Source organism: Meleagris gallopavo, chromosome 22 (assembly GCF_905368555.1).
Source record: "Meleagris gallopavo chromosome 22, MGAL_WU_HG_1.1, whole genome shotgun sequence".
Classification (NCBI taxonomy): domain Eukaryota; kingdom Metazoa; phylum Chordata; class Aves; order Galliformes; family Phasianidae; genus Meleagris; species Meleagris gallopavo.
Genome location: NC_139425.1, coordinates 1,218,300 through 1,242,337, shown reverse-complemented (window position 1 = coordinate 1,242,337; position 24,038 = coordinate 1,218,300). Strand labels below are relative to the sequence as shown.

The 24,038-nt window shown below is 41.2% G+C and overlaps 1 protein-coding gene across 2 annotated transcripts in view; it reads right to left on the bottom strand.

Moving 5' to 3' along the window:
* Nucleotides 1–19,391, bottom strand: part of UQCC1 (ubiquinol-cytochrome c reductase complex assembly factor 1) — a 51,993-nt gene extending 32,602 nt beyond the window's left edge. Inside the window, exons 1-6 of one of the 2 annotated variants that reach the window (XM_010722259.4) lie at nucleotides 19,242–19,391; nucleotides 16,283–16,387; nucleotides 14,747–14,851; nucleotides 10,479–10,586; nucleotides 7,464–7,536; nucleotides 1,900–1,957 (exon numbers count right to left, since the gene is read on the bottom strand). In XM_010722259.4, the coding sequence (XP_010720561.2) occupies nucleotides 1,900–1,957; nucleotides 7,464–7,536; nucleotides 10,479–10,586; nucleotides 14,747–14,851; nucleotides 16,283–16,387; nucleotides 19,242–19,265 (473 nt within the window). In that variant the 5' untranslated portion in view covers nucleotides 19,266–19,391. The remainder of the gene's footprint in view (nucleotides 1–1,899; nucleotides 1,958–7,463; nucleotides 7,537–10,478; nucleotides 10,587–14,746; nucleotides 14,852–16,282; nucleotides 16,388–19,241) is intronic. The other variant, XM_085241489.1, reaches the window with a different exon arrangement.
* Nucleotides 19,392–24,038: the final 4,647 nt, after the last annotated feature.

Here is a 24,038-nt window from a genome sequence, read left to right as displayed (position 1 = left end):
AGGAACGAGTAATCCAGAAAGTGATCTAGGCTTATGAGAGGGAACGGGAACATCTTAACAGATGGCAATTAGGCTCTATGGTCAGGTTGTTGGCTGCCATATCAGAAAGACTTCTAGCCTGAGACAAAAGGCTAGGAGGAGAGATAGGTGTTAGAGCCTTCAGAAGTAGGGTACCTTTACATACGCCAGTGTTAGCAGAATCCCTCATGTCCTGCTCCCTTTTTACTGAGATACTGATTTAAAAAAGAGAATCAGAGAGAATGCAGCGATATATCTGCCACGTCATGGCAGAATCTTGGCCACCGAGATAGTCAGAAGCAAAACATGCAGCATCTTCCAGTGGCCCAGATAGTGAGTAGGCTTCTCTGTGTCCTAGAGCATCAAACCAGATCTCTGATTTGTGAGAATGACAGCATTCATTTAGGTCAAGCTGTCAGAAACATGGAAAAGCCATGTATAAAAACTTTGGAAAAAAATGAACCTCTTATTAAAAATTAGCCTAGTACTACCTTCCAGATTCACATTTTCACCACTGTCCAATGAAAAATGATTTTGTTCCTTTCTGCTTGAGCAGGACCTTCTTGTTAACACACTGACTATAGGTTAAGCATAAGAATGTTTCAGTTCCTCTCCTTAAGGGTCTCTTTAGCATCACAGGCTCGAAGAGCAGCAACTCTTGGCTTCTTCTGACATAACTGTGATCTCAGAAGTTCCATGTCTATTAAATACTACCTTCTCTATCATAGTTCCCTTATTTATTTTCATGCCTGTCAGTTGTGAAAGAATATTGTGCATCTCAAAGGCCATGCTACTACACGGCACATTTTCCTGTCAATGCAAAATTGTTGAGAAAAAAGTGTGTTTTTTGCAGTTTTGTGTTACCTCCCTTTATTTCTCCTCAAACACTTACAAATGGTTTGGTTTGAAAATTTATTGCAGCAGTTTTCCAAATACCAAACCAAATGATTAGCTTATTAATTCAGTCATTAAAGCCCTTTTCACATGGAACAGTAAGAAACAGACTGCAAATCTCAAGGGTGATCCATTAATTGAATCCACTGATTTCATTAACCAATTCAATGGTTCCGCTAATTAATTCATTCCTTAGTGAAATGAGCTGCCCCATCTTTCAATATATTGAGGAGACAGGAAATTAAAAGGAGGGAAGGGGAAAAAAAAAAAAAAAAAAAAAAGGAGGCAAGGAAATAAGAGGCCTGTTCTTAAGTGCAACTATTTTAGCACAAACTTCCTTTCGAGTCTTTGGGTAGTAAAATGTAAGTCTATGGACTTCAGTTTCATGAAAGATCTGGCACTTAACAAGAATTACTGTACTCCCCTGTGCATCCTGCTGACCTTTATAAGTATGTAATATTAGATGAAAAACTGATTTTTTTGGCTACTCTTTTCATAAATGAAAAAGGAGGAAAAAAACTTAATGTTTAAGGTGTTACATATTTTTAGATGTAGCCAAGCTGGCATTCACCAACCTGTATGTACATTTCAGAGGCACAAGAATAAATGCCAGTGCTATAATTTGTTAAATGCTTCTGACAAGCAGCAAACTTCAACCACCACAAATTCTCACAATTTAAACCACTTCGACATAAATTTAAACTTTTCCTAAAACACCTAAATGGGATTTTTCCACACAGGCTGAGTAAGGCTTTTAGAAAGCTCACGACACGGGTTATTCCATTACCTAGAAATACAGAGATTTAAGATGTCAGTTTCTCCATGGGGCTTTTTGCTCTTTAGTAGAAAACTATTAGAATTCATTATTTTGTAAATTGAATATTACCACTTTTATCAATAATCATGGAGCCTACTTTTTTTGCACAGTAAGGTTCGTATCATTTTATTTCCTGAGACTATTTATATTACTATTCAAGCTTCACTTACCAGACATGAAGCTGGGCTACTAGAAACCATGAATTCAATGTATCAGGCATTTGGCACCCTTGATGGGAAAGAGAAAAAAAAAAAGAAAAAAAGAAAAAAAATTAATTTAAATTTAACTTGTTTTGTTTTGTTTTGTTTTGTTTTAACCTAACAGATTCACTACACCAAAATTTGAATACATATTAATAATTAAGTTTCTAGCTTTACTCTATAAATACATATTGGAAGCAAATATCATTTACTGTCAGACATCATTAAGATCTAGAACGTGCAGTCACAGGACACTGTAGATACCAAAAGGCTTCATATATTTAGAACTGAGGTAAAACTAACAGGAGGAAAAAAAACACGAAGAATCACAATTTAAAAGATACGGCTTCTACCTCAGGAAGTCCCAGAGCAGAAGAGAATTACAAGGAAGTATCTGTGGATGCTTTGCCCAGTCCTTGCACTCCTCCTTTAGCACGTGCTGATTCCTCCTGCCAGAGGCAGGATGCTGCTCACTGTGCTGGCTGGCACTTTGCTCTCACTCAGCTGCTGTGACTTGTTATGTGGCTGCACAACCCATGGCACTCTCGGAGTCCCTTGCCTCAAGCCATCACATATTAGGATTAAAAGAACAAACCAGCCACAGAAATAATTTCTCTTTCCATTTTCTGTTCTACTGCTAAAGCTGCTGGGTTTCCCAGAAATGTCTACGTGCACATGGACATTACATTATAAAACCATCCATGTCATGATGTTGGGAGGCTGGAGATTCAGGCTCTATGCCACAGAAACCAGACTGCTCTTCCTCATGCTAGGAAAGCATGGACTTACGGGTTATGTGCACAGTAAGTCCCTTCAGTTCCTCTCAGATTTAAAGCTTCCTTATAGGAAGCCATTTCTACAGCAGTCTCTTGAAGAAATACCCTAATGAAAAGCATCTGACACCTTGGCCTACCCAGCACTTGGCCTCGTCTTCTGGACTACTCAAACCTGGGATGCAGAGTATTCAGAAGCAGACTTTCCCATTGGATCTCCCTCAGGGAAGTCAATCCCTTTTTCTGTATGCAATGTATTCTTTCCTAACTCTACTTCCTGGCTCTCAGGCAGTAACAAGGAGGCTCACATGGATCACGAAGCAAAGTTTTTATAGCCTCTTTCTTTTTATGTGTCAACCACAGTCAGGGAGCCACCACAGCAAACAAGCAACTCATCATTATTCCTCCTCCTCAAAGTGATGATGCCATCAGGGGACAGAACGTGCCAAGCTTCAGCATCAATGCCTATACATCACCTACACCACCTCTAAGAGGGTATAAAGTCACTAACAGTATGTTTGGAGGTTAACCACAGGTTTCCTCCACCCTCTCCCCTTTTGGCTGTCTCATTACAAGTAGAAATAGTTCAAGTCCTTAGAAATGAATACTTTGACCTAAAGGCAAGCCAAAGGATCTCCAACCAGAGCAAAAGTGCACAGTGCCTGCATTAATCAAACCAGTTAATTAAATGAGGGTTCCGCAGACAAGGTTCAGAGTGAAACACTTAGTTCAACAGACAGAAGTTTCTGAAATAGAAGTTAGCATGCATCAGTCTGCTACCACAGACACTGCTCTTCTTTGGAAAGCAAAGCTCACACCTCCACTGCTGGAAATTCTGAAAGTTTTTACAGACCTACTCAGTAGAATCCAGGGAAGATTTTTTTCCTCTAATTTCCCCAAGTATTGCACTTCTATTTCTTCATTCACTTTTTAACTTCTGTATTAGGACTGGCTATGTCCTAATTTAAAGGAGGGATGGTTGCTTTAGAGCAACAAGTTTGTCCTTAGTTACCAGCCTTTTAAAAAGGAGACGCTTCTAAAATTTGGAGTTTCAGGAGACCTTGTTTCCAAAAACCAAAAGGGAAGAAATATCCATCCTAAAATTCAGTAGAAAATTATTTCCTTCAGAATACAGCTAGATACAGAAAAAAATATGAGACAGTAAAACCACCTGTGAAATACTGTGATATGATCAGCTGGGGAATAAATCTGTTCTGCCTGCAGAACACACTCTGTTTACATGTCTGTGTATTTAAGAGACATAAACACTCAGGCTTATGGGGATGTACATCTTTTTCATATACTGCACTTAAAATTCATCAGGTAAGAGAAGCAAACTTTAACATAGAATTTTTTGTGATGGAAAAAGCAACTACCACAATTTAAGGAAGGATGAAATGAGATAACATCTCCACATCCTGCAATAAATAAATAAATAAATAAATAAATAAATAAATAAATAAATAAATATATATATATATATATATATAAAAAAAAACAGGCATCCCACTAACATCCCACTCATAGAATACTGACTGAGAGGGAGAACAGCAGGTATCTACAGGATGCCCAAAAGGCTGCAGAGAACAGAAGGATCCAGAGTGCTGTAGGTAAACTCCAGCCCTTCTGTGCTGCTTTGTTAGACCCACTAGAAACTATTGGAAATAGAGCCATCACTTTGCTACAACTGCAGGACAGTGGAGCAATTAACAGTATTAACAGTTCAAGATGAATTGCAGCAACCCTATAGTTCAGGCTCATCAACAAATTCCAGCTCAGCTCTCAGTATCACCTACCTGATCCTAAAAGCTCTTTTAATCTTTCAAATATAAGATATGAGGCATTATCCTCACAAATGGTTAAATTACTTCATTTTGTTAGAACTACCCAAACTTTGCAAGCTTCATGCACAGAAAGTTTTGTGCTGGTAATCTAGCTATTCCCTCTACTACTTCTCTGTTCTCTTTTACACAAAGTATATCTGAAGTCCTAAAACAGCTCCACTTTCCATACAAGCAGTACAGGGTAGCAGACGTTTGGAACATCAGCCCTTAACTAAAGTTCCCAAAATTTTGCTTGATGATCATTTATGGACAAAGGGACAGCAGAATGGCAGGTACAGTAAAATTAACCGCAGTATAATACTGGACAGCCTCAATTGCAATACCTCCTTCACATTTTACAGCGGATTCACAGCTCATGTATTTTGGGTACTGTTGTTCAAAAGCATAACACAGAAAGGCAGTTCACAGGGCTCATTCTGCATTAGAGAGACTCTCAGAAAGTTCACTGGGCATCATCAGAAAGGCACTGAGAAAGTGCAATAGTTTAAGATGTGAAATACTATCTGTCATTGCTACAGCACCATAATATCCAGGCAGTCTACCTCACCTGTTGGAAAACCACCTTACAGAAATCTGCATACCAATATGAGATCCGCGTGGTCATGCAGCTATGATTCGAGCCACAGCACAACCACATCACAAAAGCAAGTCCAGAAACACTGAAGAACCAATTCTGATCACACAGGGTTAATCAGCCCACAAATGGTTTTACACATGCATGGGTGTACTGTTTTCAAGGCCAGCTCAGTAGGTTAACAGCTCTCACAAACTAGAGAGAAAAAGCTAATAAGCTCTCCAGAGACCAGAGCCGACTCTGTGCAGTTCACTTGGATATCTCAACGCCATACAACTTCAGCCAGAAGTGCTGGGGGCAGCAAAGCCAAGAAAAAAAATAAAAAATATTCTGCTATGTCTGTGTGCAGCCAGTTTCAGTGAGGACAGACCTGAGCTGGGTCCCGTGCCACAGCACTACTATTCTTAAGGGTCCTGAACGGTGCAATTTCTTATGTAGGTGTGCAGCACCCACACCAGCATGGTCTCAGGTGCATCTTTGCTTGTTACATCACTGAGAGACAGAGCTAAGGGTAAGTGCTTCCTGTTCCTGCTAGTCCAGTCACCCAGACTGCTCTTTTGGGAACAAGCCGTGGTCCTGGCTTAAGGGTTGCCCATCTTTACTTGATAGAAAAAGGAAACCCCCATTCTCATTGATCTAGTTTGATTAAAAAAAAAAAAAAAAGAAAAGAAAAAAAAAAAGAAGATGACCTGAATTAAAAGTTGGATATCTTGCATGATTCCATGTTTCCCCTCTTTTAAAGACATATTCCTCACCACTCAATTCATGCCAGCTGCTTGCCATCAGACCCTTCTATGTGCCACTAGTTCCCTAACAGAACAAAACAGCAAGTCAGCAAAACATTGAACTAGTTTCTTACAGTGACCTACATACCTCAGTAGTTATTACTTCAATAGATATGGTAATTTCCAGTCCAAAGCTCATGAGGAGCACAGGAAGAAGAGGAGAATTGAGCCTTCTCCCTTTGGCCACTGCTTCAACTCAGCTACCCATGGAATTACAGCCCTAGCTCTTTTACATCAGTGTAAAAGGTCCCTGTCCATCCCATCCAAACAATCTCTTAGGGGAACTACTCTTTAAACAGATCACATCACTTGCCTATTAGGTTTTAAAGCCAATCTTCCAAACAGCTGCAGGTAGAGAACCATAACAGAAACTCCTTACACCTGTTTTTCTATGAGAGCAATGGTTTCTTTGGAACCACACCACAGGATCCTTATGACAACAGCAGACACATCACACACTGTCAATTTGAGCAAAACAAGCTATTTCCTGATGGAACAAAGGTCTCAAGTGTATGCAATAAGATCTCCCCAAATGTAAAATCAAGCTGGACTGCTACAACTTATACTGTAGAGCAAAAAGAAAAAACGAGCAACAGTGACATTCTGGAGAAAATGGGGAAAGATCACCTGTTCTTTGTGATACACTTACAGCTGAGAGCTCTGAGTATCTTTGCTTTAAAACAGCAAGACAATGCCAAGGATACAACTGAAGTAATTTTTATTTAGTACTGAGCCTGAAAATCTGTGGCAAAGAAAAGATGTGGTATCCTCCTTCCCAGACAGTTTGAAATTCCTTTTATCTAGGGAAACATCCATTCATCTTTTTACAATTGATCTGTTAAGCAGAGAGAATGAAACAGCTACAAATAGTAACACCTCCATCTGAGAGGCAAACATGATGAAGAAGGGAAAGTTTGAGAGGGCATACAGCTGAGCAGAGGTACGTGCACAGCAAAAACGAGGTTCCAGTTTTCTGATCACTGATGATGACTCCAACTGCTTATAGAGTTCTCTCACTTCTACCACCTCTGAAACCACATCAGAGTTTTGGAAAACCTTCTGAAAACCATTAGAAATTTTTGCAGCAGCAACACCATATAACAAACCCCTCTCAGTACATTTTGCTCTAGATGAACAGACAAAGATATGCCTTACACTGAACCTTCTCAGAACTAGTCAATGGACAGACAGGACACAGAGACCATTGGATCACATTAAAAAAAAAAAAAAGGAATAAGCATCTGGATTCTTCATTTATCTCACTCAGTAATAGAAAAGGCAATGTTCTTCCAATTCCAGGTTATTCTGAGATTTTTCCTATCCCACCCTTGTTAATCACTACAGGACACAAAATCTAACAGTTTCAGACTCCAGAGCACTCCCCTGCACCTTTGCCCCGTGTAAAGGTGTAGCACAGACAGCTTCTTATTGGTCGTGCACTGTTCAACCCCTGGCAAGACTCACTGCTCTCTTATTTATAGTTTTATGCAATTTTCACCAGCATTTCCCTCATCAGAGTAATACTTCAAATTCTAATATCATCAAATTCATGACTTACTGTTAAAAAATTCCTCGTAGTCAGTTTTCTCCACACAGCACGTGTACATGCGCAAAGCTGCTACCTTAATTTTCTAAAGAAAAAGAGAAGACAATACACAAAGTATTCATGAGAAGAGCTAGTGAACACTACTGGTTTAGTTAAACACACAAGCTGCCATCTTCTAAAAAGACTTCTGAGAATCACAGTCCGTTGAGATTTTTCAAGAGCACATTAAACATCATATTACCTCTCAGGGATTACCAAAGTATAATTCATCTTGCCTTAAGGCAAAAAAAAACCCCAAAACATGGCTAAATGACTTAATGAATACCCTTCTAAATCTAGTTTAATATAATATTTGCATCACAAAAATAATTGAAATGGTTTTCTCCACATAGACTCCAAAGATCCCAACTCACAACTCTTAGTTTCCTCCAATAATTTTCACTGTTTATGTATGCAAGAGTGTGGTGTATAATTTAATTTTTAAGAAGTTATATACCAGACATGCACTAGAAGTATCTTCTTCCTCCCCACAGTAATGAAAACTGACCAGCAAAGCTTCAAAGTCAAGGAAATAACGCCACATGATGAATGATACGAGGTATATTTCAGGTGCTTCAGAGCTTAATTTTGTCCATGGCCTGCCATTCCACCAGAAACACCTTAGGGCATAATGTATAACCAAGATACATGTGCTTAAGCTTCAAAGAGAACAAGAAATGACAGAACAGATGTGCAAGAGAAGAACTGCTATCCATTCCTTTCCACCGATCTCAAGGAAAGCAGAACAGAAATAAAAAACTGGAGGCCAGGAAGAAGTACTGGGTTGATTTGTTTGTTTTTAATTGATATCTATTAAGGATTGTGTCAGTAATTCACTATGCTACAGATAAACACCCTATCCCTGTTGAATGACACTTCAAATTACCCAAGTATTATTTGTATATCCTCCAACCAAGATAGAGAAGTTACAACTGATCAGCTATGGAAACACTGGGGCTATTATATTTTTACAGGGTTCTGTCAAAAATGAAGGATTAGAAGCTTCCTCAACAATTGAGTGCATGTCTAAAATTCTTGCAGTAAAATAATTTACACCATTTACTGGAGTTGTGAAGGTTTCCATTTTAAAGGAAACACTGCCTGGCCTGGGAGCAGAGATCTCCCTTGTGAAAGCCACTGCCCCAGAACAGGCATTACTAGACATTAAAAACATATTGTAAAGAGCAGTTTCTGCAATCCAGCCTTTAAATTAGGCAAGTAACACAGGAGAAACTGGTGAAATTTAATCGTGGAGGTTTTGGTGGGTAAAAGGTAAGGGGGGAGGGAGAAGAAAGTGGAAAAAAAACAGAGAAATATTAAGAAACTTCCCTAAGATCTCATAGAGAGCACTGGCAAGGCCAAAAATGAACTCAGGTCTCCTGGGCCCTAACCACAAAATAACTCTCTTCAAACCCAAGTTCCCTAGCCAAAAGCAAGCAGTAAAGAGAAGCAATTAAGGAGAACTCTGAATCAACACTTGTAGCTAATGAGAATCTTTATTACAACAATATGTATACAAACACATGAGAGAGAAACTACCCTCTCATGAGGTTTAGCAACACCTGATAAAAGAAACTGATTTTTAAACAAAATAACTGTATATTAAGGGAGCGAGTTATCTTTTCTTTGTATTTTCTTTTTGAGGGGTGAGATGCAATAAGAAACTGCATCAAACTAGAATCAGAGAACATCCACTCTGCCTTGCAGGTACTCAGAGCAGCTGAGAGTCTTTTGACCTTGGCAGAGATGGGCTCAGCCCTTCCCAGTCACAGAATCACGCCACCTTTTCCTGTGATTGCTTTTATACCATGTCCTGGTCAAAGCTACGTTCAGAATTGCTTTTATACCATGTCCTGGTCAAAGCTACGTTCAGAATTTCATCTTTGCCTTTTTCCTTTCTGCAGATGGAACTGAAGCTGTTTTACAGAACTGCTCTCATTCAATCATTGTTAACAACAGCTTTAGGGAAGGACTATTTAAAAATCACTGAAGAGAAGGTATTTGGGTGACTTTGGCTCAGGCCGTGACTGAAAAGCAACACAAACAGCAGTGGTAACACATCTCACTACTGTCCATTTGGGAGATCCTCCTGCCACAGAAATACAGAGCACTGAAAAGAAATCAAAGAAAGCCAACAAAAATAAAAACATGACAGAGATCCAGCAATAGAAACAAGTTAGAATAGGTCCCCTTCAGCCCAGTGGAAGGCTCAGCTAATATGGTGTATTTGAGACTATTAAGTCACAAGTGAATGGGAGAATGTGAACATCCACCCCAAGGAAAGAAAAATCACCATCTAGAAAAAGCTAAAAACAACTTTACGTCTTCCTACAGCATATTTTTCAGCTATGGAGCTCTGTGATACAGGACACTATACACACTATAAGCTTATGAGAGCTTCAAGTGCAACTTTACAAATTTGTAGAACAAAGATCAATCAATGGATACTACAAAAAAATGTTTACGTTGTCCTGAAATAGACACTGCTGAAAGGTAGAGGAGCACATGAGAGAAGTACCATTACATGGTTTTCCTGTAATTAAATTCTTACTAGGTAACTACTATTGGTCATTTATCAGAAACAAGATGCTGGCCTATGTAGACATCACACTTACTTTAGGATAATAAAGCTGCTATCATGTCCCTTGGTGCACCAATGAAGAGGAAAATAGGATATCAGAACAAATTTAGAAAGGCTAAATTACGACTCTACAAATCAAATCCAATACCCCTGCTTACATCAATAATGACAACAAACCCACCAGGGCAGGTTCCAGCTCTGAACTACCAGACTCCCACATTACAAAGCAATAACTTACATGGGTAATAATTAGAATTGTTCCATATAAGTATTGCTCCCAACTTAAGAAAAGAGAGTTGATTATGGGTTTTCCTGCTTGTTTTTTTTTTTTTTTTTTCCCCCTTAAGGAAGCCATAAGAAAGCCAAAAGTATTAAACAACCAAGAAGATGACAAATAAACGCTTTACCCATCTGCTGTACTTCAGTGGACCTGTGAAACCCATTGCTTCTATTATCCTTGTGAAAGGACCCACTTTCTCCTCAGACGTCTGCACAGAATCTTTTGCAGAAAGCTGCTGTAAAATAGAAAGATTATCACATCAGTCTCAGCAATTAGACCTGACACATCAGATCAGAGGCAGGCTACAAGCTTCATAGAGAATTTTAATTTTCTGGTTACTTTCTTTGTTCAACAACACGCACACAATTAAGCTTTCTCTGCAGAATAGCATCCTGTTTTTCTTACTTCACATTCCTCTATTTATAAGTACAAGCAATCCACTGTAAGCTCAGGCTCTGACTGTACAGAAATTTGCTTTCTAAAACAGTGCTCCTATTCTGGATTACCATATGCTTTCTGAATGACTGCCCTTTACTTGAGCAGATAAAATGAGTAAATAAATCACAGAAAGAGAGCAAATAAATCATAAATAAGATAAATTCTGGGTCCTTTCACATTCTCTCAGACATACTGTATTCTAGAGTAATTATGTATTATATAAAACAATCAGCTCCCCTTAAAATTAATGAAGCTAAGGAACCCACTGTTCTAACTGAAAAGCTCCACCAGATTCTTATTCCCATTAGAGTTATTTTCAATTTTATTTGCAGAAAATCTAGATCAGGGAAATATTCAGTCCTCAGTGACCTGCAATGCCTGCAAACATGAAGATAAAGGTTTTACCTATACATCTTAAACAGCACTAGGCTGATAAGAAACGTTCATGGCATTCTGCCTGAAACATCACTGCAGTACTGAACAACATGTAGTTGTCATTTGTACTCCAGAAAATAATTTCTAATGAATGAAGTATACTTAATTCTAATGAATTTGGCATAAATAAACTCATCAATAAACTCATTTTCACCATTCAAACCAAAACCTACTGCAAGTGAATCTCCTACGTATATTTGAGGAATGCAGCTGTGAACCATTTTCATCTGAGAAAGTTCCTTGATCAAGGAAAGTTAAACTGCTTTGAATTGATGGAATTTCACAATGAACTTCCTCCTACAACATACCAAGAACTTTGTCAGTAGGGAAGCAATTCAGGAACATAAGGACTGCCACGCATGGCCAGAACACTCAGACCAGTGCCCCAGCTCCACCAAGGACCAGTTGCAGATACTTGGAAGAGCTACTGAGAAGAGCAGGGAAATACAGTCACATACACTGCAGATCCCAAGGGTGCACTTGCCCAGCTTTAAAGACTCATCCCTGAACTAGAAACGCATGCACTCATTTACTTTTGGAAGCTACTCATTTCAGCACCTCAAACAGTTTTTGAATATTTAACCTCCACGGCACGCTTCTACATGAATTTCACTGCTTTGTTGTGTAAAATCAGTTCCCTTGTGCCTCAGACCTCGCAAGTTCATTGAAAGCTCCCGACTTACCTGTACGAAGTTACAGATTGCCATTACCTATTCCCTTTCTCAGCATCTTTTACAAATTTTATAGACTAGTACTACGTATATGCCCACCAATTATCAGTCCTCAGTTCAGGAAAGCCCTACAATAGCTATTTCACATACAGAAGGCTTTTCAGATTCCTATAATTTGTACATTCTCTACAGCTTCCTTAGCACGAGTAATTTTTGAAACGACGTAAGTGATAAATAAGCATTAAAATACTGACATATATTCAGCTCAAGCTGATATACTTCCACAGAAAACTAACTGCAAAGGTGATAAAAATTGTAGTTTGAGACATAATCGATCTCCATGGGATACGGAGGGCATTTGAGATAAAATGATTTGTACTCATGTACAACCCACAGATGGCTATTAATTTCTTGACCTCCATCGTGCCTAGATCAGTGTGAAGAAATGTGCTCAATGCCATTTGATTACCTATCAGTAAGACAGCATCCCACTGTCCAGGACCCCTTTGCTTTGAATGCTGGCCATTAAACCTGTTCACCAATCCACTGCTAACATGCAGAACAGCCACATCTGTAAAGGTGCTTTCCAAACCTCGTGCTTTCCACACCACGTGTGATGGGACCCAATGAGTTTATGAATGGGTAAATAAAGATTTAATCCCACCTTTACTACTTGGCTTTTCAAGATTATTCCATGCATTATTCTTCTCTACACTAAAAATGACTCCTAATCTTATGTCATAGAATCTCTTCATAAGACAGGTAGGCAATAATAGGATATATTCAATGGAAAACTTTGGTCCCAGTAACCACTGTCACACCAAGCTCACTAAATCAATTTCCACATCAATTAAAGTGATACTAACTCTCTAGTGAACCCAGGCACATCAATTTTACAACGTGTCTCTTGTCTACAAACGCATTATGAAGCCTCCTTTGGTACAGACTTTTCATTATGCAGAGGAAATTAAGTTAAAAGCCAACACTATCTTGATTCAACTGTTGTTAGCCCATCACCAAAAAGCATAAAAGAGCTGAGAACAACCTTCTGCTACAAATTGCCATGACTCTTATTTCATTCAGAAGTCTGACTCAACTACCTCAGGAAATGAAGTGGGGATTTAAGCAGCAAATTCTTTGTTCAGTGTATGGACAGAGATATAGCACTGTCAGGATGAACTGTACAACTGTAGCTAAATGCAATTAAACAGTCATTTAAGTGTGTATAAAACCAAACAGAAAACAAAACACTTTTGAAATCTTCTCCTTTAAATTTAAGCAAGCTCATCAAAAACACTGAAAAGCACATAAGCCCATCTTTCTTGCTCAACACACAAAAACTGAGTGTTCAAAACAAAAACCCTCTTCCTTTTGTCAAAAAATACAAAAAAGAAACAATTGGAGCTTCCCTTTAATTCTAAACCACTTTTCCACTAGGGGTAGTTCATCAAGTTCACATTTCAAAGACAAGTATTTCTCTATTCAAAATAATAAGGTTCCAGTCCAAAAACTTATCCACCTGACCTACCCTGTTGTAAGACACCTCCTCTCTGCACAGATTCTTACATCAAGGCTATTTTAACCAGGAAGCTCCCTTATACCTCTCTCTACTTTTGTATTGGAAAAGGCTAAATGAGGAATACATCAAAACCAAGGCCCTCACTCCCTACTTGAAGACCTTCATGCCCCTTCTGGCATGTTAGACCTGTCATTTTAGCACCCTCTGCTCTCCCAGATCTGCCCTCCAAATGGTATTTCTGCAAATGTAAGAGGTGTCCCAGGCAGGCACAGTGATTAGGCCATGCCCCAGCTTTGAGAGCCTGGATTCTAGTCTTAGCTCAATTCATGATGTAAGTGGTGCAAACCACTTTGTTTGTTTCAGTCTTTGTCTGAAAAAAAATGTTTGGTTTGCTTCACCAGCTGAGAAACTGGCTAAAAAGAAGAAAAAGGTGAAAACTTGTAGTTAAGGACAAGATGCAAAGAGCAGCCAGTAGTTCCTCATTTCTCATATCCCCTTGTTCATTTTAACTACCCATGTCAAAATAAGCAACTGAAATTCCAAACCTTTCTAACACTTACACCAGCAAAATACATAATCAGTCAGACAGCAAAATGAGATTTTTATGCAAGTTTTACCCATAAATCCCTTACTGCCCTTTTTCCTGCCCTCCCTTTTCTTTCATGAATGTTCCATTTTACCATTCCCTTCACAACAAAATAGCAAGAATAGGATCAGGATATTTACTAATTGATAGATGCTTTGATTAAGTTCTGGAGGTGATTCATGCTCCAGAAGACTCCTATTCTAAGATGAAAGATAATAAATGTAAGAGATGCAGACATAACAAATTAACAAAATAATACAGATAACAATAAAAAGTATAACAATAATTAGTCTTTATTAATATGCAACATGACAACTTTCAGTTTAGCAGATGGCAAAACTTTTGTTACACGTTATCTCCAAGATAAGGAATCAGGACTCATCTTATTCACTTTCAATATCTATGGGCAACTTCTGCATTTCCTTCTTTGAAGATGAGAAGGGAACATCTGCCACTCCCGCTACCAATAACTACTCTCCTTAACTTACCTTCTTTCCTTAGTGGGCTTATTATAAGAACCTTCACCACAAACAATCCAGCTGTGATTTGACTTTCCTACGCTAGCACTTCATTTTCTGGAAAGCAACAGAACATTTCTCAAATTATTGGACCCATTATTAATGCTACTCTAAACCATTTGACATAGATTCATCAGCTGCGTGTTTCCAAAGCATTCTGTTACCTCTATCTATCCACTTCTTAGCATAAAGTGCCCTCCAAAAACAAAAACATCAAACTCTTCTAACCTTATTTGTACTGTAAATCAATCTATTCTGATGCATTTTGGTTCCATTGGCTTCAATCAATCCACCACAGGCTTTAGGCAGCTGGAACTGGCCAGTCTTGCATCTCTAGTAAAAAGAATAGAACAAAGGAAAAAAAAAGGAAAAGTTGAAGAGATCACTGACTAGTGAATACTTAACTTTACAGCAATGATCCTTACTTTGTTTCCAAGCCGATTTGGTACAATTCTGAAAAACTTTATGCAACAAAAAGCACAAATCTATTACTAACAGTTACAAACAAAATGGTTGTCCATGCTTAATGCTTCTCACTACGTATTTTTAAGCATTCTGAAGATGTATTGATGGAACAGTCTGGCAGAACTCAAAAACAAGAAGCTATCTGCTTTGGTTTCCTCACAATTACATTTTTTTAATCTTTTAGTAAAGAATAATTCTTCTTCCTGGCCTGGCATGAAAACAGACCATGCTATTTTTCTCTGTAACTTTATGGTCCATTCAGTTGCCTTCGTGGCCAAGGCTGGAGTAAAACAAGCTGCACAGTAACAGCAATCACTTTACCATCTACATGGCACATGATTTGTGCTACAAAGCTTCTGTACAATAAAGAATAACATCATGTAAAAGCAAGCAGCATCTCCACATAAGAGTGGGACACACATCTACAGTATCTTCCCAGATTTGTGGTCAACTGTTTATGAATAAAGTCAGATAAAGTAAACATGCTGTTTTGTTCAGCGTAGTCATTCCCAGATGCCTACTAAAACCAAACTGGTGGCTCAGAGTTAACTTTAATTTTAACAGTCAACTTGAAATCTACTCGTTTCCTTCACTACTTCCAACAATACCCGTCCAGATGTAACATATAGGAGAAGAGGAGGCTGAATCTCCTCTGGTTTTATTTTGTGCAAGAAGAAAACACTCAGACATACCTTGATCCTGTTCAGATAGCCTGCATCTTTTTGCATTTGCATTTTTAATTGCATTCTCATATATGGGTCCTTAACCTCCAACTGTTAAGCAATCTTATGGTTAGCTTACTATGGATAGACACAGTCTGACACTACGAATGCTACTTGAAAACCGTGAGCAGCAACACAAAGCTTTTATACTGAAACAATATTACTCTATGTTGCACTGTGCCACGCAAATGTACTATCAATACTGGAAAGCCTAAGGCTACTGTGGTAAATAAATGTTAAATACAATAAAATGCTGGCGATAAATTGCAAACGTGACAAATTTGTAACGTCTGCTTTGGAAAAACGACATCTACATTTCAATTTTCGTGTGTAATCTACTCAAAACAGCTTCATATTCTTTCCCACTAAAAGACTACGTTGGTAGAATGATGACAACCGTGTTATAGAGGGTAGGGGAGTTCACTCTTTCAGCAGCAAAAACCTTTTAAGCTGCCTTGATATTTCAGCAATTTACCAACAGTGAAGCAAGGACAGCACTTCTGGAAGCCTCATAAAAACTGTTACAGATTTAAATAGATCCCAGTTTTTACATAATTAATGTACAGTGATACCTTACCTGAAAAATACCATGAAGCATCCTCCTGCACTGGCCTTGGACCATGGCTGTCTGTAATAAGCCACTGCAAGCTGCTATCCATTGAGTTACTTCAGCCTGGCAGCTCTGGAACAAGACAAGCAATGCAAAAGAAGATTCTAATACTCAAGAAGAGTTTAACTGTCCTCCTGTTTCCACGGGTTTTAGTTATTTAAACAGAATCACAGAATTGTAGGGGTTGGAAGGGACCTCTAGAGATCATCGAGACCAACCCCCTGCCAAAGTAGTTCCCTACACCAGGTCGCACAGGTACCCTCAAAACAAAACCCTCAGATTAAATTCCAAACTTGCATTTGACAGAAGCATAAATTTTGACTATAAAAAAAATCCCTTGCCCTCCGATAAAGTCACGCCACCTGAGAATGCTGGCAGAAGCAGATCAATCAAAGGAAGCAGTGGGCTGTCCAAATCATAAAACACAGCATGACACTTACACCTGCAGAATAAATTCAGACATGTATTCCATTGACTGGAGGATCACTAAAAAGCACTTGGACACTCAGATTCTATGCATCTTCATCATACTCTGTGTTTTAGTACTTCAAAATACGTCGGCCCAGTAAATTTCAACAATAAAAAATTCCTTCAATAGGAATTAGAGGCAATATAGAAAAGAGGGTTATCTTTGCACCTTCCATTTACTTGCTATACTCAAGCTAGTATAATACTTGTCTCCTTCACACATGATCTACATTAATATTGGAAACGATGTATATATTATTAGAGAGAATAGGCTTTTTTTTTTTAATATAAAAACAGCTTTATTTTTTTTAACAGAGACAAAGATGATTAAGGGTTTGAAGCACCCAACATGTGAGGATAGGCTGCAAGAGCTAGGACTGTTTAGCTTTCAGCAAAGAAAACTCCAGGGAAACTTTATCAATGTGCACAAATAGAGGCACTGGGATGAGGGGAGATATGGCCAAACTCTTCTCAGTGGTGCCAGGGAAAGTATAACTATAGCAGATCTGCCGAGAAGACAGGACAGACAAATTGGGATATTTACCATTAAAAACATAAGGAAATAAGGAAAAGAGTATATTAGGAGCCATTATCACTATTCGTAGAAAATCACCTCCCATTTAAACCACAAATGCTGCTCTTTCTTCACAATATGGTGGAAGAAAACACACCTAGTCTAAATCAAAAGGAGTTACTCTATGGCAGCCTGCAGCCAGCTGTCCTATCAAGATCCAGGTGAAAGAAAATACCTACGGCCTTCTAAACCCTTCCTGGCAACTACTAGGAAAGCCATAGGTAGCAGACAAACTACTCTTCAGTATCTCTTCTTAGATAAAGGATGGTTTTACCACAACAGAACTATTAACTGAAATGTTCAGAAAATACCCAGGATTGTATCATACAACGAGTGCCTGAGAAAGCTTGAAGATTAGAAGAAAACAAAACTGTCCCTTCTTATTTTCAGTACAAAGAAGAAATGTTTAAAGGCTGAAGATTTGCTTTCATTTGATTAGGCAACTATTAAATCCTACTGCAAAAGATGATAGCATGGAACACCATGTATCAGCAATCACACGATATCACATAGCTTGAGCAGAATTATGTTGCTTGCAGCTAGAAATCCCCTGCCTCCTATCTGTATCTGTGTACTCTCACCACTTACTACAGCTCCTGAGTTTCTCTAATCACAAAGCAAGGTGCTTCAGACCACAAAAATGGCAGACAACTACATCTCGTCCAAAGAGAATTTCTTCCAGCCGGGATAAAAAGTTCAAGCAGCTTCCTCTGCGATATGAATACCAGAAGCAGATGAGAGAGGAGCACTGCATGGGGATAGGAAGCATAGGAGACAAACCTGCACCTTTTGCATGCAGCTTTACACTGAAACTGGCACCCTGGGGTACAGATCCATGGACGGCTGAACCCTCAGTGACTCACTGCTCCACTCCCGCTCGGCTTCCCCCTCGCTTTTTGCTAGCGATTGCCTCTTCAGCTCATTAAAACAGCAGGAAACTAACTTTATACTGTCCCAGTTCTGCTGCTTTGGCATTAGAGCACAGGGGCCAAGAAAAATGCTGGGGCACGCAGAGGTATGCAATAGCACAGAACCACATGCAAGGACAGAGCACAGCCGCTGAAGCAGGAAACAGGAGCTCAGCTCACTGCATTCCAGTCTCTCTCAGGCAGATTTGCTCTCAGCTGTTTTCAGCTGGAGGGCTGAAAGGTTCACCACTGTGATACCACACCCAAGACATCAATGTCAGAAACAAGGTGGATTATTTTCAGAAGTGGGCACTGCTCTGTGACTACAAGCCTTGCATTTCTGCCACCACCCTGTCTCCATCCAACAGCATCAGCCATCCCTCGTTTGTACTGTGGCACAAATCAGCTCCAGCCTCCAAGCTCCCTTTTGTAGGCCCTGACATCCGGCAATGTGCTGCAGAGGCTCTAAAACCTGACAGACGAAAAGCACACAAACGCATGAGAAAGAACAAAGGAGGGAAGTGAGCTGGAATCCATCCTCAAGGGAACCCAATCTCTGCCACTCGATGCAAAACCTGCAACCTGATAACGTCACCTCCCACCCCAACACCTCCAACGGAGAGCCCATAGGAACGCACATCCCCACCGCCCAGCACAGCGCCACGGGCACAGAAAGAAGGCCTCAAGGGCACCACTCAGCCGGAACACTCAGGTCTGCCCCGGCTCCTGTTGGATCACACGCTCGGAAGGAAGGATCGGAGCCGGCCCCGTGCATCAAAACTGGGAGCGCCCCAGCAGCGCGGTGCAGAGCGCCGTGCGCAGGGCTCACAGCGAGGCACGCCGTAAGCTCAGGACGAGAACTGGCCGCTTACAGAGCGACGGGCGAACCGCCGGGACCGGAGGGACGGAGCCGGGCAGGCGGGGCCGCAAAGCACCGCACGTTCCCTTGGCGGCACCACCCGCCAATGCCACTCACCGCGGCCCGCGCCAGCGCCGCCATGCCTCCTCACGCCACTTCCGGCAGAGAGACCCCGCCCCTTCCGCTCCGCGGGCCGCGCAGGCGCAGTGCCGCACGGAGAGGGGCGGGGATGTGTGCGCGTGGTTGGCCGGGGTGGGAGCGGGTTGGGTTTGGGGCTGGCACTTAAGGCTAAAGGTGGTGATGCCCTGCCACCCCGCTCCGTGAGGCCTCTCTGCTGCAAAGCCCTGCCCGTGAGAGCGATGGCGGTTGCACTTTATCTCGTCTGCATGGCGTACGGCAGCGGCGGTTTTCTCTGCCCGTCTCTGTAGAGATGGCAGCCTGCAGTGCCGCAGGTCCGCCGTGCCACGAGCTGCCCCGCCCGCCTCAGCGCGCTGCCCCGCCCGTTCCTCCCGCTGCCAGGGGCTGCTGTGGGGCTGCAGAGCTGGGCAGCTGCTTCTGCCAGGTTACACGGCTTGCTCTGGATCGCGTCCACGTCACCTCACAAATCTGCGCGGTGCTGGTGCTGGAGGCTGCTGCAGATGTGTGACAGCAGCCGGGGAGGATGAAGGCTGCGCTTCTCAGCGTGCTGCTTGCTGGCTTGAAGGGCTGGGGGAGCCGTAATGTTCTCCTCCCCTCTTTCCCCGCGCATTTATGGGGACGGCAGCTTCTCCAGAGGGCAGTAGAAACTGTTTTAATGGCCCTGAAACTCCACGGTAGTCTTTAGAATTCTTTCATATGTCCCTAAATGTCAGCTCTCACGGGGCCAATGGAGACACCTGCTTGGGCTTCCTTTCTGCAGACGTCCCGGATCCCCACACACACAACCAGTGCTCTCTGACATGTTCTGGCTCACTGCAACTCGCTGTCAAAATAGGTCTAACTATCTGGCAACGTGTTTATTGAACAAGTTGTTCTGATGCTGGATATTGAGCAACACGGCAGGCTGTAGATCTCTCTCAGGGATGCACTCTTATTTCATTTGGCTCTTGTGCCTGTTGCCAGTTCTAGGGAGGAAGGTCAGAGCTAAGTTCTGCTGCTTTCTGTTTGCCTAGCTGTCCTCTGTGTGTTCAACTCATAGCAGTGTTGAATACCATTCATAGCAGCCATTTTTCTTTTGTGAGAAGGCAACGGAGGGGAATGCATACCCATTTCTGAAGCCTCCTTTTTGCCTCGAGTGAGTTAGAGTCACTGAAAGTGGTGAAGCTTGAGAATCCCTTTGGCATATAATTGTATAGTGAAAAGACTTCACATCAGCAGCAGAGGAATCTCGGTGCTGTGCAGTAATCTGTCCACCACAGCAGATACTTTCCAGCTAGGAGCTGTGTGTCAGGAATACACTGAGTATGCCAGTTCCTGATACCAGCCTAGGTTTCTTCCAGTCTCAGCTAATAATGCACAGAAGAATTTTGACATGCTTCAGTAATAGAAAATTAGTGTCCTAACCTAAGATTCCTCTATCTTTTTTTTTTTTTTTTCTGTTACTTCATTCTCCGATTTCATGGCAATCTAGCCAAACTTTTCTATCTCATGCGCCAAACAGCACACCAGACTGAATCCAAAGGGTCTGGTGAAGGGTGAAGACAGAACAGTTGGTGGTGGGGATCTGAATTTCAGTGTCAACTCTAGGAGGATTTCTCACTCAGAACACCGGCAATCTGCTCCTTTTTATGTTTCATGCAATTTTTGTTATCCTCAACTTCCTACCATTCATCTCTGCTTGGTGGGTGGTTCCATGACTGCATGAGTCTTACCTATCATAGTGAGTCTTCAGCATGCTGCTCCTTCTGGGTGAGCATTTTCAAACAGCACCAAGAAGTCCCACCAGCAGAGCAGTGAAGTTTCCATCTAAGTGCTGGTGTTTGTTCATCCAAGGACATTAACAATGGCAACAAGTGTTTTGGCAACTGGGTTAGTGAATAGGAAAGAAGATTGAGTTTAGGGATGAACAGAGACCTAAAAAAGAAAGTGAAAAATTGCAGAATCTTCCAAACAGCTGATATTAGTTATTTTCAAAGTGTGACCAATAAGGGGCATGGGACTGCTGTGTGCTAAAGGCAGAGAAGCAGGCTGCAGAAAGCAAGAAAAAAGGAGTTGACTCTCCACATCTGCCCACAAGTCTGCTCTTTGTCACTGGTGGTGACAAAAGCCTGGTGACAGCAGGAATGGTTGCTCCTTTACTCTAATGCTTGGGGATGTGCTGTGCAGTCCAACATGTGTCATCCATTCAGATGGGTGCAGTAATTATCCACATGTGTCAGGGTAGAGCTGGAAGAGGCCTCTCTTTGTTCCTGCAAGTCTGGTTCAATGGTGCCAGTGTTCAATGCAACTAAAGAGTTTAAAATAGCTGAAGGGTTCTGGCTGTACTAGCACCTGGCTCTCATCATAAGAATGCAGAGCCAGTGAGCTGGTTGAAGAAGCAAGACCATTGAAAATTGCCTTTTTTGTTGTTTTTAATAGGATTAATTCTCTATGAACTTATCTACCTGAACCAGCCCTTCTTAGGATCAGAGGAATGCCAGGAATGCATGGCTGGGGACAGGGTGGGGAGAGCAGACTGGCTGTTCTGGCAGCAGCCTGCTATTCTGTCAGCTTAGCTGTGTTGTCAAACCACGTGAAACCTCCATCCCAACTGCTGCTGCTGTCAGTCCTTCTGCTAAGGTAGTGATAGTGATTCCTTTCCTTCAAGTAATAACGGGGAAAAGTCTCTTTCCCCAAGAGGCCATTTTGAGAGGCCAGGATGCTTGAACCACTCTTGATGAGGTCTTACACTGGTATTTTACATCCAATCCAGGCAGGAAGCCATCTCAGGCCCTCATGGGATCATTATAGCCCAGATGTAGAGAACAATTAAAACATTTCCTGAAGCTGTGCAGGAGAAGACACTGTGTTGTGGGCTGCCTTGTATTCATTGGGGATTAACTTTGGTTCTGCAGAAGCATAAAATTTTCTAGAGCACATGATATCTAGGTCAGGGTTGTTGTGCTGGTTAGCAAGGCTTCATTCTGACAAGTTGACTATTGTGCGGAAGATGAAGGAGGATATAATTCTAGCCTATTCATTAAAGCCTCAGTCCAGCAAGCATCAACACACAAAGGGCAAGGGTGAAGCTTATTCAGACTTGGAAAACTCAGGAAGGAAAAAATCTGCATCCACTTGTTATGAAGGTAGTGAAGACAGAATAAGGATCCAATATACCAACAAGGCACTGTGATTTCACAGCCCAGAAGCAGGAGAGAGCTTAGTTACAAGCATATAGGAACTTCTTCAGTGCTAAGGTCTTATACTGAAACTAAGCACTTTGAAACAACTCAGATCCAAGTTGTGCCTAACATTCCTTCTTGGCAATTTCAATTTAGCTTAGCCCATGTAAGCCAGTATAGGAATTTCAATAAACGTTTAGGTGTTGTTCTGAGAGACATGGGTTATTGGGGAAATATTGATGGTAGGTGGATGGTTGGCCTGGATGATCTTGGAGGTCTTTTCCAACTGTGGCGATTCTATGATTCTACGATTCTATGATTCTATGATTAATCTTGCTGCTGTACAGATCCACTTTCAGGTCACCTTCTACTGACTTAGTTGTCAGGATCACAGTCCTGTTTAATTGCATGTGGTCCATTTGCAGCATATGTAAGAAAAGAAGAGTTGCAAGGGAAGAATATTTGACTATTATCAATTGGGAGTCTCAGACGTCTGTTAATTAAATATTGTCAGAACAGAAACTGACTTGCTGACTCAGTGAACTGCTAATTAATCATATAAAGTGCCACAAGAAAGACTGGAGGAGGGCAATGCCTCCCTAGCATAATGTGGTGGCTTCACACTGATGGGCAGCTGAATTTAAATGGGCAAAACAGACTCAGCTTGAGGGAGATTAATATAATTTATTGCCTCTTTGCAACAGGCATGAGTAGTGAGAGCTAAAAGCACACTTGAAACACATTGATCCCATCCACCTCTCCTACCTCCTTCCCCAGAGCAGAACAGGGGAATGGAAGATGAAAGCTGTGGTCAGTCCCTGCCACTCCCTCATCCTCACTCCCTTCCATGCTCCTGCTGTGTCCCTCCCATGGATGCCATCCTTCCCAAACTCAGCCCGGGTGGGCTTCCCGCAGGCTGCAGCTCTCCAAGCACTATTCCATTGTGGTTCTTCTTGGAGCTGGGTGGAGCTGGCTGTCCTCTAACATAGGGCAGCTGCTGGACTCTGCTCACAGGGACTCTATTTTACCCAATAATTCAGTGCTGAACTCAGAATGCCACCTTGTCTAAGCTGAGTATTTATCTAGCCCCAAACTTCAGTTTGGAGGAACTGTCATTTTTAGATGAAGTGTTTCAGACCAGCTATGATGCTTAGATGATTTACTAGTTCTAAAATGTTTGCTCTTGCTTGGGTGTGCGAGGCTATGACTTTGATTCCAGGTAGTTATGTTATTCCTTGGTTGGCATAATTAATTACAAACATTTGCAAATCCTATAGGTATGTAGCTAAAAAGATCACCTTAACCATCCTCCACTTCCAAGGCAGTACTAAATATTCTTAGATCTCTCTGATGCGTGTTTCTTTTACGTGCACCTAAAAATTTCAATAGAGGGATTCCCCATTTCCATATGAAACTCATTCCAGTCTTCCACTGCTAAAATTTTTTCATACCTACCATAAAGATGCTCAGTGTGAGCCCTGTTCTCCTCCCTTTGATGTCCAGTTCTAAAGATGTTGGGTTAGAGCAGAGCTTGGCATTAGTAAATGGGCCTCAGGCTATTTGCTGTCAGAAGATCTGTAGAGATGCAGAGAAGCACTTGGTTGGCTGTTCTGGA